General features: G+C 41.6%; 1 protein-coding gene across 1 annotated transcript in view; it reads left to right on the top strand.

The window, feature by feature from the left end:
* The window catches only part of FYB (FYN binding protein), a 155541-nt gene that overhangs the window by 59372 nt on the left and 79333 nt on the right, over positions 1-16836 (top strand). Inside the window, exon 2 of the mRNA XM_012649531.1 lies at positions 7586-8747. Within this exon, the coding sequence (XP_012504985.1) occupies positions 7586-8747 (1162 nt within the window). The remainder of the gene's footprint in view (positions 1-7585; positions 8748-16836) is intronic.

Below are 16836 nucleotides of genomic sequence, written 5' to 3'. Positions count from 1 at the left end.
TGCAGTTCCATCCCCATCTTCACAAGTCACAGAAAAAACCTACAGGGGTTGTCACAATCAGGGCTGGCACTGCTGCTTCCGCCACCAGCTCCTCCTACCCATGGCCTTGCCCGGAGCCTGCAGCAGCCTGCTCCTGCCCCAAGAACTCAATTCGCGGTGAGAGACAAGTGCCCACATCCTGTTGAAGAGAGATCTGGTGCTCTCTCCAGCCTCAGAGGCTCAGCGGACTGGAATCCACAGCCCACGTGCAGTGAAATAGATATTCTGTTAGTCAGCTCTTAAGAAGAGATTCACCACTGGAGTTCAACAAAGAGGCTAAGGAAATCGTTCCCCCAACTACCATCCGTGTGATCAGTCATGGTGAAATTCAAGTACACTCAGTCCGTCACCCCGTATGTTCAATGCATAGTATGGACAGAGATGTGCCAGGCTTTAGGCAGGTGTCTGTTTGTTTGGGGAGAAGGTGCTGTTTTTGAGGAAGGAAAGTAAAACCAGGTCGCTGCTTTTATATCTCATTAGCAAAAAAAAGTACACACATTAAGTATGTGAATTATAATTCGTTAAGTACCTAAATCTTTAGACAGCATCAATGCAGTTGAAATAGTTCACAGTGTTATTATCTATAGCGGAACTTGCCATCTACCATATTTGTGAAGGGTTTCGTCACAAGTACTGTATTTTCAGCCAGCTTCCATTAGTTCTAACTTTACCACTAAAATCAGTCAGAGTAGTTTTTATTATTGCGTAATTTCTAGCAATAAAAAGTTTTCTGAAAGTTTATTTTCAGATTACAACAATTTCCTTTTCTAGATTTACTGGTATAGCAGATCAAGTCCCTTTAAAGAGAAAAGGCAGCTTGTGTGAGTGTTTGTGTGTGTTTGAATTGAGAAGGGGTGGAGGGCTTGGTCAAGAGGGACATGTTTGTCATTTTCTTTAATCAAGACAATGCAAACAGTAACGCTGAATACTGTTGCTCTGTGAAAGTTGAACTGCTTGAGTCTATTGCAGATTTTCACCAGCCTGCTTCCTGCCTCAAGGATGGTATAAGTTTCTCCAGCTTAGAGAAGAAATTTCTATCTCTTCAGTCTTTTTGTTATGCCTCCTGGTCAGTCCTTGGCAGAGCAGGTTCTAAGTTTGAGCAACGTGAGTGTCACCCCCATACAAGCTCAGGCCTTCCTCTGGGGCACGCCACCTTCACCTGCCTCCTTGCCTCCCCACACACCCCGGTACAATCTCTGAAGCCTCAGGCAGGGCTAGGGCTGGCTTCCTGGAACCTTTTTCCTTATGAGCCCCCTCGCAGCCTCAGGTTGCCCTCTGATGTCATTGTACCAGGCGTCCTGTTGTGGGCAATGGTGGCAGTGACAGGAACAAATTGTGTCCCATGAGAAGAACCAACAATTCAGACCAAATAAGTCGTGGGTAACAAACAACATAACAACAAAAAAGAAAACCCATATAAGATAAAAAATTTATCAATGATTTTTTAAGAAACCAACTTGGGCAAACTAGTGTTATTCATTTACTGCCTCTTTCATGATTAAAAGCATCACATACAATCAAGTGAAGTCATTTTATTTCCTTTTGCCATGGGCTCTATGTAGGGAAGAAAAACAGTATCCCTAGGAGTGACTCATTCTCCTCTTGCTTTAATAGCAAAGGTGACACAAGCACATCTTAAGGAGGTAAAAACGGGGCTTGAATTTATTTTAGATTCATTAGTTATCCACAATTCATAGATAAGTTTTATTTCTTTTTGTATTTTAATAAACATACTGCAAATGAAAGTTTCAAAGCCATGTAACTTTCAAAACCATCTCTAATGGTAGCCTTTTTATAACATTTAGTTTCTATACAGTTATTTGTAGGTTTGACTTGGAAGGCTAGGCAGGAGGATCACTTGAGCCCAAGAGTTTGAGGTTACAGTGACCTGTGATCATGCCACTGTACTCCAGCCTGGGTGACAGAGTGAGACCCTGTATCTGAAAAAGAAAAGAAAAATACAAAAAGAATAAGTAGAAACCCAATCTTTAAATCATTAAGAGTTAAAAAAAGAAAAAAGTCCTACAAATAATATGCACCTATATAGGCCAAATGGTGAGGGAAAAGAGCACAGTTAATCTTGAAAATATTTAACAACTAAAATTGTGTAGGTACCCAACAATCAGAACAGTTGGTGATCATATATCCAGCTTCACTGGTATATATCAACTGAATATCAACCCTGGAAAAAAGCAAGGTGCAGAACAGGAGTTTCCATTTGTGTAAAAAGCAGGGACAGGAAAGATGCATGTGTGTACGGGTGTGTTTATATATATTTGCATGTGCATCAGGTAGCAGTATACATAACAACCTGTTGACAGTGGGTGCCTCCAGAGAGGGGACCTGGGGAAGGTCACCATGTAGTTTATTGTTTAAGGAAGGCCAGTTTTGAGAATAAAAGGAAGCATTACATAATTATTCCAGGAGAACAGGCATAAACTCACATGATATCTAATATCTGATCACCCTAGAACTAGGAAGTCTCACTTTTCACTCTATCATATACAAGAATATATTTCTCTTACCATTTTTTTAGATAAAAAAGCCCTAGAGGCCAGGCGCGGTGGCTCACGCCTGTAATCCTAGCACTCTGGGAGGCCGAGGCGGGCGGATTGTTTCAGCTCAGGAGTTCGAGACCAGCCTGAGCAAGAGCGAGACCCCGTCTCTACTAAAAATAGAAAGAAATTAATTGGACAACTAAAAATATATAGAAAAATTAGCCGGGCATGGCGGCGCATGCCTGTAGTCCCAGCTACTCGGGAGGCTGAGGCAGGAGGATCGCTTGAGCCCAGGAGATTGAGGTTGCTGTGAGCTAGGCCGACGCCACGGCATTCACTCTAGCCCGGGCAAAAGAGTGAGACTCTGTCTCAAAAAAAAAAAAAAAAAAAGCCCTAGAAAACAGAATAGATTTTCAATCTGCAATGAAATCAAAATGATAGAATGTCATTTTTTAACATTTTTTTCTATTACTATCATTAAGGAAAAAATCTGGCTAGTATTGTTAGGATTAAGGATGAATCGGGGAGGAGGATGAATCTGGGTGTTGAAAATTTTATCTAGTAAGCTTATGAACAATGATAATGATCAAACAACCTTTAAAGCTAATAAGTCAATATTACCGATTAAATCATTGTAGAGTTCAGGCTATAGACACATTAGTAAGCCCAGGTGCTCTGTTGTTTCTCAAGGCATCCTGCATAGGAACTTGTTGCTTTTTTGTTCCTTACCTTTCAACATCCAGTGAGAGGTTTCAGAGTGCGAGTAAACCAATCTCCAATGTTATAACTCTATTATGTTATTCAGGAGTACATTTGTTCCAGTCATGCTTATTTAAAATTAGGACATCACAGTGATGATTATAACTTTAGAATTCTGTCACCTGGAGAAAATGACGTTATGTAACTAGTGAGTTAGAAAAAACAGAGACGGCAGATAATCATTAGATACATATTGTTATTGTTCTGTCTGTGTGGATGTTCCCTGGTCCCCTGGTTCCGGGTGTTAAGAATGAGTACTGGTACCGAGTCCAGCCGATGACAGAGTGATCACAAACACAGAGCAATTTTATACAGACAGTTTATCACATAAAAGAAAGAATGAAAGTACTGAAGGAAGCTTGAATTGAAAATACGTTCCAGAGAGAGCAGAGCGAGTTATTCTCCAGAGCGGAGAAAGTCTGAGCACCTGCTCCCTTTTATAAGCCCGCTAGTTTGTCCCGCCTCTCCCCTGGCAGGATTGGCTGCTGTTTCCCACCTTTGGGGGCGATGGGCACGTTGGTGTCATAGAACAGATCACATGACAGGTCACATAACAGTTTGGTTATGTAACAGTTTCCCTTTCTGCACGAGTCTTTTCCAGAATTCTCCACGAAGCTCACCCGATGTTATGTTAATTGGATGGTAATGAGCTCTAAGTCAGTTAAAGGTTACTAGGAAATTTTTGCTGTGTATGTTCCCACCAGGGAACAACAGTTCCTAGCCGCAATTTGGTTCCTGGTCTCTGCCCTTAGCCAACTCCTTGCCGCCTGTTTACTCTCCTTCAGACCTAACATATATCACATGCAATTCTTAATCTAAGAACTTTACATACATAAACCCATTTAATCCTTATTTTAAAAGAAACAAAAACCCTGTGCAAATAGGTACGGTTATTATTCTCATTTTAAAGATGAAAAAAACTGAGCCTAAGAGAGGTTAGGTAACTTGCTAGATCGCATGGCTAAGTGGCAAAGTTAAGGTTTGAACCCAAGTCATGACCCCAGAGCCTGCGCTTTTAGCTCAACACTGCACTGCCTCCTGGGTCTGGGTCAGCAGCCAAGAGACTTAAGTTCCAATTCCAAATCTACCACTTCCATATTTTCTAAACTAAAACCAAGGCCGGGCGCCGTGGCTCACGCCTGTAATCTTAGCACTCTGGGAGGCTGAGGCGGGAGGATTGCTTGAGCTCAGGAGTTCAAGACCAGCCTGAGCAAGAGCGAGACCCGGTCTCTACTATAAATAGAAAGAAATTAGCCAAACAACTAAAAATAGAAAAAATTAGCCGGGCATGGTGGTGCATGCCTGTAGTCCCAGCTACCCGGGAGGCTGAGGCAGGAGGATCACTTGAGCCCAGGAGTTTGAGGTTGCTGTGAGCTAGGCTGGCGCCACGGCACTCTAGCCCAGGCAACAGAGTAAGACTCTGTCTCAAAAAAATAAAAATAAAATAAAATAAATAAAATAAAACCAGGACATGAAGTTTGGGGTGTGGAACCTATGGCCTTCTAGCTCCTTAAGTGTGGCCTTTTTGACTGAATCCAAATTTTACAGAACAAATCTTTTTATTCAAAGGGATGCGGCAGAGAAAGATGAAGCTTTTTTTGTCCCCTTGGTGCTTAAAAAAGAACAATCTTGGAATCAGAAGGCCGCAGGTTCCCCACCACTGCTGGGGGGTATTTGAGAAGTTTTCCCCCAAGAAGTCCAAGATGTGAAGTTGCTGTAACTGAGCAGATGCCACTTAAATCTCTTGGTTCCATTTCCTCACCAATGCAGTGAGCAAAGCAACTAGATGATGCCTAAGGTTTCACTTGCTTTATAAAAATAGGAAACCTTCCTATGTGCCAGATAGTCATTCAAATGCTTTACAAATATGAACTCATTTAATTTTCTTAACAGCCCAATAACTAGTCATTATTATTCCCATTAGGAAGGTGAGCACACTGAGGCCCACAGAATTTCACGTCCTTTGCCCATGGTTAAATCGCTAGTAAACTTCAAACCCAGGCCATCTGGCTCCTCTGTCTGTGCTCTTAACCACTCTGCTATGCAGCCTTTTGTTAGAAATCTAGAATAAGTTACAAATCTAGAATATAAATTTAAAAATATAGAATTTAGTCTGGAATGAAAGAAATCTTCCCCAGAAACAGACAGACTTCCAGGTGGGGAGCAAATTTTTGTATTTGGTACTTCTTGAAGCTTCTTGTGCTCAGGTTCGCAGCTATGATCTCCCTGGAGGTTCAGGGAAGGATCCGTCCTCTCCTATTTCCTCCCCATGCCCAAATTCTCCCTAGTTCTGCTGTCTCACTGCCCGTTGCCTTCGAGGATTGCTCGAAGATTGGAGGAAATCGTGGGGACTGAGAAATGGTAAAGGGAGGCAAGTTAGAAAACAAGGTGTTTTCAGTGACTCTGATATAGGGAAGTAAATTAAAGGTACAAAATTCAAGCTAGAAATTGCTGTTAAGTTTCCTCCTCCTGCCTTAGTCCTTCATCCCCACCCTGCAAGTGCACATGTGTTACAGTTTGCTGTGGAGAGGAATCCGTGCTGAGGGCACCATTTCTTGTAAAATCACCATGCACAGCCTTCAGCTCAGTGTTGACTCTCATTCCTCAAGCATATACTAGAATCTGGAGGGTGTCGGGCCCTGGCCTAGGTGTTGCGGGAATACAAAAAGGAATGAGACAGTTTCTGGACTGTGGATTCCCAGCCACACACCTGAGTTTGCCTGCCTATGCTCACAGCTCCGGGCTGTGAGCCCTTGAATATGCTACTCGACAGTTCTAATAACAGTTTCCAGGTATTGAGCTCATGCTGTGGGCCAGGCGGGCATTTTACAAATTCCATTTCTAATGCACATGACAGTTCTGGCAGATATGTGTTATTATCCCCATTTTATGGACTATTACAACTGAGGCCCCAGTAAGGAACTAGGATTCAAACCCTGTTCCCATGCTCTTGCCATGTCGTCCTCCCACAGTTTCAGCTTCACTTTCCTTTCCTGTGAAATGGAGTTAAATTCTCTGACAAGTGCTGTAAGAATGAGATGGGACGATAAAGTATCAAGCACACGTATTTACCCACTAAATGGTGGTTCTTATCACTCTGAGAGGAAGTAACATAGAGGCGTGCAGAAGCAGGTGAAGTGCCACATGCGTTGGGGGAAGGAGCAAACCTTCCCAGCTGGACAGGATCTGGTTTTATGCCTTGAAAGATGAAATGTGTTTGGTTGTGTGGCAGTGAAAGCCAGGGGACAGAGAGAAAGAGGAAAACACTTTCGAGCATGCAAAGGGAAATTCTCATGGCCACATGTGTAATCTCAGTGATTTTTATTTTTAAGCCTCAAATTTTCGAATATTTTTAAAAGAACTAGAATATTTCAACTCCATTCTTTTGAGAGAAAGAGCAAACACACCATTAATTTTCCCAGATTAAGTGGGATTATATTGAGAGAGAAAGGTGAATGCCTGCTACCTTTGCTAAGTAATACCCTAGTTCTAGACTAGGGCAGAGACTCTGTAAAAGGACCTCTGAGAAGGAGTGATAAATGTAGAAGAAAGTTCTGGAAATGAGACTAGTCTCTATTGCTTCTTCCTTACCTTTCCCATGTGCCTGCAGACTGTGCCTTCTAGACAGTACCAATTCTGAAAGTGCGCACATTCTGCCTATTAGTTCCCAGACTAAATACAAATTAGTAGAAAAACTCATTTTATTACTTACTTGTAAAAATGAGTGAGTTTTTCTGCCCCATCACCTGTTAACAAACAGACCTCAAATGTGGATAGGAGCAGAAAAATATTCTTGCAAACCACAGAGATGTTAAACATGACCATGCCGTATAAAGCATGCAGCCTCCATTTATAGAAGGACTTACTTTCATTTTTTAAGTGTAGTTTCTATTTAACAGTCTCAATTATAAAAATATGAAAGAAGTCATTTTTTTTAGTCACTTCCATATTTTTTCAAAGAAAACGAAAAAGGTGCTATATATCAAGTTAGAGTAAATCTAACAAGACAGCTAGAGAAACAGAAGGAAGAGAAAAGATGTGTTATTTAAGAAAAAATGAGCAAGTCAGTCTAAGATGACCAAAAGAAAAAGTATATGCACAGCAATAGCCCTCCCCCATTGAGAAACTCTCACAACTTATTTTGCCATAGAGGAAGATAAATGTTACAATATCTTGCTAACCAATCAGCAAGGCTGCGGGCCTCAAACCAGGAAGCTCTTTAAAGTATAGTATTTTAAACTGTGAAAGACTTCTGTCTCTCAGTTAGTTTTTGTTCCCTATGCTTGTAGGATGGAAAAGCAGATGTGAAGTCCCTCATGGCGAAATTTAACACAGGGGGCAACCTGACAGAGGAGGTCTCAGTCAATAGCCGACCCTTCAAAGTCACAGGGCAAAACTCACCTTCAGGAGTACAAGCGAAAAAGAACTTATTCAACAACCAAGGAAATGCCAGCCCTCCTGCAGGACCCAGCAACGTTGCTAAGTTTGGGTCCCCAAAGCCACCTTTGGCGGCGAAACCTTCTCCTGAGGAAAAGCCTGACAAGGAGCCCAAACCCCCGTTCCTAAAGCCTACCGGAGTGGGCCAAAGATTTGGAACACCGGCAACCTCGGCCACCAGAGATCCTGAGGTGAAAGTGGGATTTCCGAAACCTGTAGGCCCCAAGCCCATCAACTTGCCCAAAGAAGATTCCAAACCTGTGTTTCCCCGGCCTCCTGGAAATAAACCATCACTTCACAGTGTAAACCAAGACCATGACTTAAAGACACCAGGCCAGAAACCCGGGCCTACACCTCCAGCCCCAGAAAATGAACCAAAGCAAGCATTCCCAAACTCGGCTGGGGTTAAAGGCAAGTTCATTTCAGCCTCACAAGATCTTGACCCCAAACCCCTCTTCCCCAAACCTGCCTTTGGCCAGAAGCCATCTCTGAGTGCCGAGGACTCCCATGAAGATGAGAGCCCCACTAAGAATGTGCCTCTACAGAAAGGTGCCCCAGCTCCTCTGGGACTCAGGTCCAAAGGTGCCCCTTTAAAACCAGCAAGGGGACACCTAGAAAATAAAGACCATGCAGGTGATACATCCAGTTCACCTTTTCCTGGAGTGGTTCTGAAACCCGCTGCAAGCAGAGGAGGTGCAGGCCTCTCCAAAAATGGTGAGGAAAAGAAGGAAGACAGGACGATAGATGCTGCTAAGAACATCTTCCTGAGCAAAATGAATCAGGAAGAGTCGGCCTCTGGGGCTCCTCCTGCCAAGTTCCCTAAGGCCCCTTCTAAGCTGACAGTGGGAGGGCCATGGAGCCAAAATCAAGAGAAGGAAAAGGGAGACAAGAATTCAGCCACCCCAAAGCAGAAGCCTTTGCCTCCCTTGTCTACTTTGGATCCGCCTCCGCAAAAGCCCAACAGACCACCAAATGTTGACCTGTCGAAATTCCGAAAAACCACTTCTGGAAACAGTGAGTTCTTTTCTCATTTGCTACTTAGTATGATTTATTCCACAGAAGAGGGCGGTTTAGCTTCTGGGGGAAATTTGTAACAAGGAATGATTCCATAACTAGTACTCATGTGTACATGATGAAATTTCTTTGGCTGTTTTTTTTTTGTTTTGTGTGGGAGATCTGAGAAAGTAGGAAGTCTTGGTTCTGTGTAAGCATTCTGTGAGAAATGCCTTGGTGGCTGGGTTTTTTGTGGGGCGGGGGACAGAAAGGGAATGTATCCATTTGATTGATAAGTGGTTTTGCTCAATGATAACCATGGCATTTACTTCTTTAGTTGAGTTTCATTTCTGTTGAATGAGATTGAGGTATGTTACCCCTGCTACCACAAAGGAGTTGAGCAGAAAAGTGAGCACACCTCTAAGTCAGTAGTTCTCAGAAAGAAGCAGTTGTGACTCCCAGAGGACATTTGGGAGGTATTTTTGATTGGCACAACTGGAGGGTGCTACTGGCAGCTAGTGAGCAAAGGCCAGGATTGCTGTTAAACATCCTGCAATGCACAGGACGGTCCCCCACTAAAAAGAGTTATCCAGGCTAAAATGTCAACAGTGCAGAGATGAGAAACCCTTAAGCGATTTCAAATATCCACACAATTCATCATGTTTCCTAAGCCCAATTTTCAAATAAGAACAAGACTCTTATGAACTCATACTTTGTGTTTCATATTTTAGCTGTTTTCTATTTCTCAGTATCAAATTTTTTGAACTTTTCTGATTCATAATATAGTATATAGCTAGGAAATAAGCCAGACAAAGGGGTACATTATTCTCCTTCTGGGTAAATAGTTTAATTTTCTACCAGAGATGTCACTGCCATACTCTAGCATGTGGGATGGTTTGATACTGAATGACCTAGTAAAATTTATAACCCTGCATAATGATGAGAGAAGCTCACGCATGTGTCAGATGATTAATATTTTAAGCAAATGATGTGCAACTGTTGTTTACTGTGGGGGGGAGGGGAAAGGATGCCTACAAATGACCGCATCACTGTTAGTCATATTTTTCTTCTTACAAAAGTATGGTCTAATTAAAGCAATTCTAGGCCTAAAGGTTGTTTTTCATTTTTGCATTGGAGAAGCATCTTGCGATATGTCATCTTCCTGAGATCAGTATTCTCCTTGTTGATAAACAGATCAGTGATCAAGTCCTCCATGAACTCTATGATGTAGAAAGCAAGTTTGAATGACCCCATGAACATCTGTCTTGTAGGAAGTTTCAGCCTCATTACACATGATGTCTCCTCCTTATCCGTCACCTTGTTTCAATGTTTGTTCATAATTCAGAACTGTTATTTTTGCGAGACCTTCTAAAAGGTCACCTGTTGCTCTTCCTTATTTCTTCTGTACCTCATATAAAAATTAACTGTCATAGCCCCAAACCGTACCTGTCTAGGCAAGAATTATCAAATAGCAGGGCTTCAGGATAAATTATTTGCTGCTTGGTATAATTAGAAAATGTATCCATTTGCTTGTAATAAGATGGGAAAGAAAGGAGATTATATGCTTTAGAAAAAATGGGCTTCTATTACTAAATGTAAGATTTAATAGATACTGACTAAAAGGAAATGCTTTGCTAGTGAATATAGATATTTGCTCTAAAAAAGACTATTTTTTTTTTTGCTGTTAGAAGTAATTATACTAGTGTTCGTATAATTAATTACTAAAGCTTCATCTAATAACCCATAGGTTTTTAAAACTCAAATACTACTTCTTGGCCTTATACCTTGCTCCTTTCTTTCCAGGTTCACATCCAATTCTTTAAACCTCTTCCCCAGATGTGCCCTCCATCTCTTACCATCTTTGTCTAACATATTAGTCATAAAAATATTTATCATTTATTGAGGACTTGTTTTATAGCAGATATATATTACCTTGTTTATTCCTCCCAAGCTGTGAAATAGGAATTCTACGAGGAAACTAGAGCTCAGAGAGATTGGGTAACTTGCCCAAAGTTATAACGTGACTAAACAGGGCCACAGCTGATCTCATGTCTCTCTGATTCCAAAGATTGTGTTCCCACTGCCACCACCCCATGCTGGGCTGCCTCTCTTGAAATATAGGGCATCACAAGATAATAAATCAAGCATAAATGACACCCAAAGAATCCTCATTCCTCTCACTTTCTCTGGCCTTTGGGTGACATTTATTTTTTTTTTTTTTGGTAAATACCACTCTAAGCTTCATGAAGACAGACACCAGTCTGCTGTTCTCTCATCATTTGGAACACAGAAGTAATATAAATTCTTGTTACTTTCTCAGGTTTGTCCTTTCACAAAAGTCTATTTAATCAGAATTTAGTTGCTTCCTGATTTTTCGATATTAGATTTTAATACTCTCTGTATAGTTTAGCAGTTACTTGAACAAATTAGATAACTCCTGCACTCAAGATAGACTTGCACTCTACTGAGTGAATCTTTGGCGCAAAATGAATTTTATACGGAGAATCTATCTTGCAGATCTATGTAACTCACTTACGTGTAAACTGTAAGCTTGACTATAACATGTTGCTGTCCTGAATGTGGAACTAACAACTTTTTTTGCTAAGAACCATTTAGAGTTACAAAAGGCTAAACTTTAAAAAGAAAATCCAAAATGCCAAAATGTTCTCTGAAGTAACCTTTTCTTTGGTTCCTTTTGGTTCTGGGGCCAGTCATGAGGGACTTCCTGCCCTGCATCAACGCCATGCCACACCAGCAGCAAAGTCTGGGTGCTTAAGAACCTCTGGCCTGACTGGTAGCTTGTGTGTTAAAGTTAGTAAAAATCTGCAGGAAAATACTCGATTTAACTCTTTTTCTAGTCTTGTCCTTAATGCTGGAGAGAAACCAAGACTGATTTGTCCATATGTTAGCTACAAGAACGATCACAACGCACCTTGACAGCAACAGGGGTAAGCCAGCATCCCAGAGGACATTAACAAAAGGCTGATGGTGACGTGCCCCCTCCTCACCTGTATATGCATCACTTGAACTAATCCACAGCACCTTGAAACGAGAAGGTGCTCGGGCTATTTTCACCAGCAAGTAACTTGTTTCCAGGAGTGGGTAAGATTCTCCTTCACAGACCTTGAAGCCATCGCCTTTCTCTTTCCCTCATTCTCCTTTTACATGTGCTCTCTTAAAAGGACCTTATTAGATATTTATCTATTGAAAACTATTTGATATCACTGTGTACCAGTGTTTTCCAAATTGTTGCTCCTAGCCATTACAGAAAAAGGAGATTCTATGTTCAAACACATTTTGGAAATGCGGGGGGTGAGTGCTTTTCTTTACAGCAGAGTTCTCTAAGCACTCATGTGCCACTGTGCACTTGGAGTCTAAGGACTAGGTAGGTAAAGAGCAGATCCCAAGACGCCTTTTCTGAAACAGCTCACAGACCGGACTGTTTCAGGACACTGAAACGCTGGAGGCAAAGCTGTCTCGTGCACAGACTGGAACTGGGAGTCACTCAACAGCGTGGCCCAGTTTTGAGTGGCAGCGAGGCCCTCAACACGTCCCCTACTCTCGTTCTCAAGGGCATGGCGTGCTTCGTGGCTGGCATCCACCCTTGGCTTTACTCCAACTCGAGCCAGATCCATTTCACTCGCCCTCCTTGATCCCTGGGAAAGCAGTTTTCCAGAAGACCTCCAGGGCTTCCTTCAAGTTCAGGTTGAAACTCCTGAGGAACCACTTGCTGTTAATCGAGCAGCTAACCTAGGCTTAATCCCATAATAGAAATGCCTCAGAAAGATTCTCCTCCCTTAACCACACAGGCCCTGGTCAAACCTTATGAGCTCCCTCTACTCGTAGTCTTTCCTCTTTGAGATCTAAACTTCTGTCTTCTGCTCTTCTAAGATAAACCAGCTCCTCAGTCTAAACCTGGTTCTCTTGAATAAACTGTTCCCTGCTGTTTCATATCCCAGCAGCATCCCCTGGGCTTCGTAAATACAATTTCTCATTTTTATAAGCACTCCACATGGTCTTTGTTTCAAAATTCTGGCATTTAATTTTACTGTGGAGAAGTCTGAGGCCAACCCGAGTTTCCCTCTTTGAAAATGATTTGCCTTTCTGTCTGGATTCTCAAAGAGATCTTTGTCCTTTAGGTTTAGAAACTTAGCCAGGATATGTCTGTATCAATTATTCTATCATCAATATTTCTTTCAGGCTCTCGGGAATTTTCTGTTCTCTATGCACAGGGATCACACCATTTCTTTTGCTCTGGCTGATGGATGACAAGCGCATCTGCAAGTTCTAATCCAGTGTGATAAATTTGTGTTCCCCTCAGAACTGCAAATAGAGTTCTGAGTGTGGCTTTGAACCCACTTTTCTGTGGAGTGAATGACAGCTGTGCTGGCCTCCAGAGCATTCCTTATTGGGGATCTGGATTCTATTCCATTGTCTGAGATCTCATTCAGTGCCCTGCACCAAGGCAGGACCAGCCCCGGCAGCTCACCTGCCTTCTGCCCTGGTCGAATCCTGGTGTGGTACGCAGGGATTGGAGGATTCTCCTTGACCCTCCCAGGCTGCTCCCTCACGTCTCAGCCCACTTCTCTAACCTGGATTGCATTAGAGAGAATTCACAGGTTTTTCTACCATCACTGTCTTCCCCCAAGGATTGATTCTGGGCCCGGGAAATAGATGGGAAGCTTAGCTTGCCTCTTGAGTCACCAGAACCTTCTGTTTCTTCATGAAGTTTATGCGTGAGGTTATTTTCCTTTCTTGTGAGGTGGCTGCTAGTGGGTTTTGGACAATGTTTACCCTGCCTTGTTTTGCTTTTATTATTTTTATTTGGGAATTGGAGGAGGGACATCCTGCAACTCCCCTGCCCCCATTATTTAATACCAACTAAATACTTTAATTATAGTCTAGGGATCAACAACATTTCCAAAAGGGCCATCAATTCACCCCCTCAAGAGGCAGGCAGCAAAGTGGCAGAAAAGAAACTAACATACATTGAGTGTCCGCCATGGCACTCAATTTAACCTTCAAAATTCTTTCTGCTCAGGCACCAGCTATTTATTCTTTTAATATTAATTTTAACTCAATAGTAGTCCATACTTATCATTTAGTTTGCAGGGAAGAGTTTCCTTAGTCACCATGCTTATAAGAGGGATGGTCGCTTTTCTTAGTTATGGGAACAGAAATTTCTGTAAAACATGCTATGATTTGCCCTGTTGTAAGAACTCTTCCTGTGATCAAGAGGCTAAAATTGATATTTTTAAGCAGCTTAACATATATATGAAAATATCGTCCATTCAACTGTCCTTATATCAACTTTAGTAGCCTTTGCACAATATCAAAGAAGATATGACCACTTGTAAGATAGATATTTTTACAGTGACTGATTTACCCTCAATGTGTGGGATGCATTATGAGATGATTTAGTACACACCAAATTTGATCAAAATTATGTAATCTCTCGAATACTAAAAGCATTCAAATGAAATTACAATTTCATTACTTCAGAAGGAAGAAGATTGAAAAGAAAGTTTAATAATCAAATACAAATATATAAGAGTCTAATAATCAAATCCTATTATACAAAAGCTCTTCCTGATTTGCTTTAAATTGTCCTTATACATATCACATAAAAAAACTAGTCAGGAAGATTGGACAAAAGTATATTGTGATTCAGTCTGCTCATTGAGCAGGAGATGCCTTGCTTCATACAGTCTGCTAAAATAATTTCCAAGCCAAGTCAAATAAAACCTTTTCTTAAACGATTATATTATGAATGTGCATTTGGCATTAAAGGCTGCTTCTTCTTTGCCTTGTTTAAAACTATTTCTGATATGATAGGTTCATATGCTAAAAGCATGTCTTTGTGCATGTTTTTTATTTTCAAAACAAAATGAAATTGACTTCTCTAATAAAAGAATAACTAGCTATTGGAAGAAAAAAAAATATGCCTCAGCGGCAGAAGTCCAGCTACCTGTTTTTACAAAAATATCTGGAAATTTCCAATCCTTTTAGAGAAGGCACAATCATGATAGTTATAGCATGGCTCTAAAGCCCAGGGAACCATTTAGAGCAGCAGTCCCCAACCTTTTTGGCACCAGGGACCCATTTCGTGGAAGACAATTTTTCCACAGAGTGGGAGAGGCAGAGCAAGTAATGGGGAGCGGCTGTAAATGCAGATGAAGCTTCACTCGCTTGCCTGCCACTCGCCTCCTGATTCGTGGCCCAGTTCCTAACAGGCCACGGACCAGTACCAGGCCTCAGCCGAGGGGTTGGGGACTGCAGATCAGGAGCACTAGATTATTTGTTTTTGCAGCATATGAGAAATAAGGAAGAGAAAATAAGTCCAAAAACTGGAGACATTTAACTGCTATATTAACCACTAGTAAATAGATAAGAAACATTTTTCTCTCCTATTTAAATTTTCCCCAAAGAAAAAAGATTATACTTCATTCTGTCTGGCATGTCAAAGGTGGAAAAAAACATCTAAAACACTCAATAGCAATAGATACCATCAGGAAAAAGTAACCGAAGATGAGACATCTGGTTAGAGAAAAAAACCTTAACCAAAAACCTTATGGTTTTTTTTTTTTTTCCCAAAGTAAGAACCTACGTTGTAGAATCAGCTGTTTGTGTTTATTGTAACAGCCGCATCTCTCTGCAGCTGCACGACTGCACACCACAACGGCTTGCTCAGCCTGGGTCTTGGCGAGGGAGCCTTTGTTTTCTAGGGGTGGTAGTAGGTCTCTTGAGGTGAAGAGGGGCACATAGAATACCATTCTCTTTTCTAATTTTTCTTATACTTCTCAGAATAAAATAGCTCATCTGATTTTCAAAAGCAACTTGTGTGGCAACATGATTAGTACAACCAGGCAACTAAAAACCTGTCCCCCCAAAAATGGCAAGGCAGATAAATATCTCAGACATCCAAAGTATGTTTGAGCATTTGTTAACCTTATTCTGGAATAAAATGTATTCAGCTATTATAAGGCAGAGGAAGAAACCTAGATTAGTGCCCAAAAGAGTCCCCCTTAGTGTTTAAGGTCCTACAGGGCTTCTTATTTCTCTTCCAAATTGTCACCTTAGAGAAGGTGAGGTTGCCTTGTGTGCTCTCAGTTATAGAGGGTCTAGACTGCAGCTTCTCTGGGACTTCTGCTCTCCAGCCTTTCACATCCGGTTCATCTAGTGTGGGTACGAAAGCTGACACCACACACACACATACAACCATGACTTGTTCCTCAGCCATTTTTCAAGAAGCAGTTTCCTGCAGAAGGCAGTTAAAACCAGTCCACAAAATGCATTTCATTCATCCATGTATCTCTAAATTAAAGAAACTTTCTAGACCTGATATAAGCCATTAGACAAGCAGGAAATCTCACTCCTTTGAAGGAAGGGACCGTCTTTGATTTTTCTGAAGCCTTGAGTTAATCCTCACAGGAAACATTAATCCTGCTCTGGTGGCCGAATGGCGTGCAACCAGATAAGGTTTCTAGATGTCCTGCTAGATCTCTACCTACCAGTTGTGGACTCTTGCTTTCTCTACTCCCACTAAGACTCTCTAGTGTGCCTACTGTTTGGCGGAGCTGCCTGTGCCACTAAACCTAACAAGTAACACTCCACTACCACCCCCAAATAACCATCCCCCTTCCATTTTCCCACTTTCTTCTTCTTTCTCATCTTGTAAGCTATGATTTTTTTTTTTCAAAAAATCTCAATTCTTCCATTCCTTCTACCATCACCACAAATCTCCTTTCTTTTTGGATCAGTAAAGCCCACAGAAAATACTGGGCTTAGAGGAATTGTGAAGGCCACCAAGGTTGCTGAATTCTGAACTATTAAGAAAGCACAGAGAATTACAAGTGTCAACATGATTTTGAAATAGAAAAGCTAAGATAAGAAATACCAAAGATGTGTTACTGTGCTCCTTAAAATCAGGGCAAAGTTAGTTCCAAACATCATCCCACGTTTTAAAGAAACATCTAAAGCTCTCTGCAGATCGATGAATGAGCAAGTGGCTTGATTTCTCAAGGGTATTTCCAGCATCTAGCTCCTGCTGCTTCTAACTTGTGTGGGTTTGGGGATTGCCTCCCTGACTCTGAGCTGTACTGTAAAAACC

Source organism: Propithecus coquereli, unplaced genomic scaffold (assembly GCF_000956105.1).
Source record: "Propithecus coquereli isolate 6110/MARCELLA unplaced genomic scaffold, Pcoq_1.0 Scaffold110, whole genome shotgun sequence".
NCBI classification, from domain to species: Eukaryota; Metazoa; Chordata; class Mammalia; order Primates; family Indriidae; genus Propithecus; species Propithecus coquereli.
This window is presented reverse-complemented; position numbering and strand designations above follow the sequence as displayed.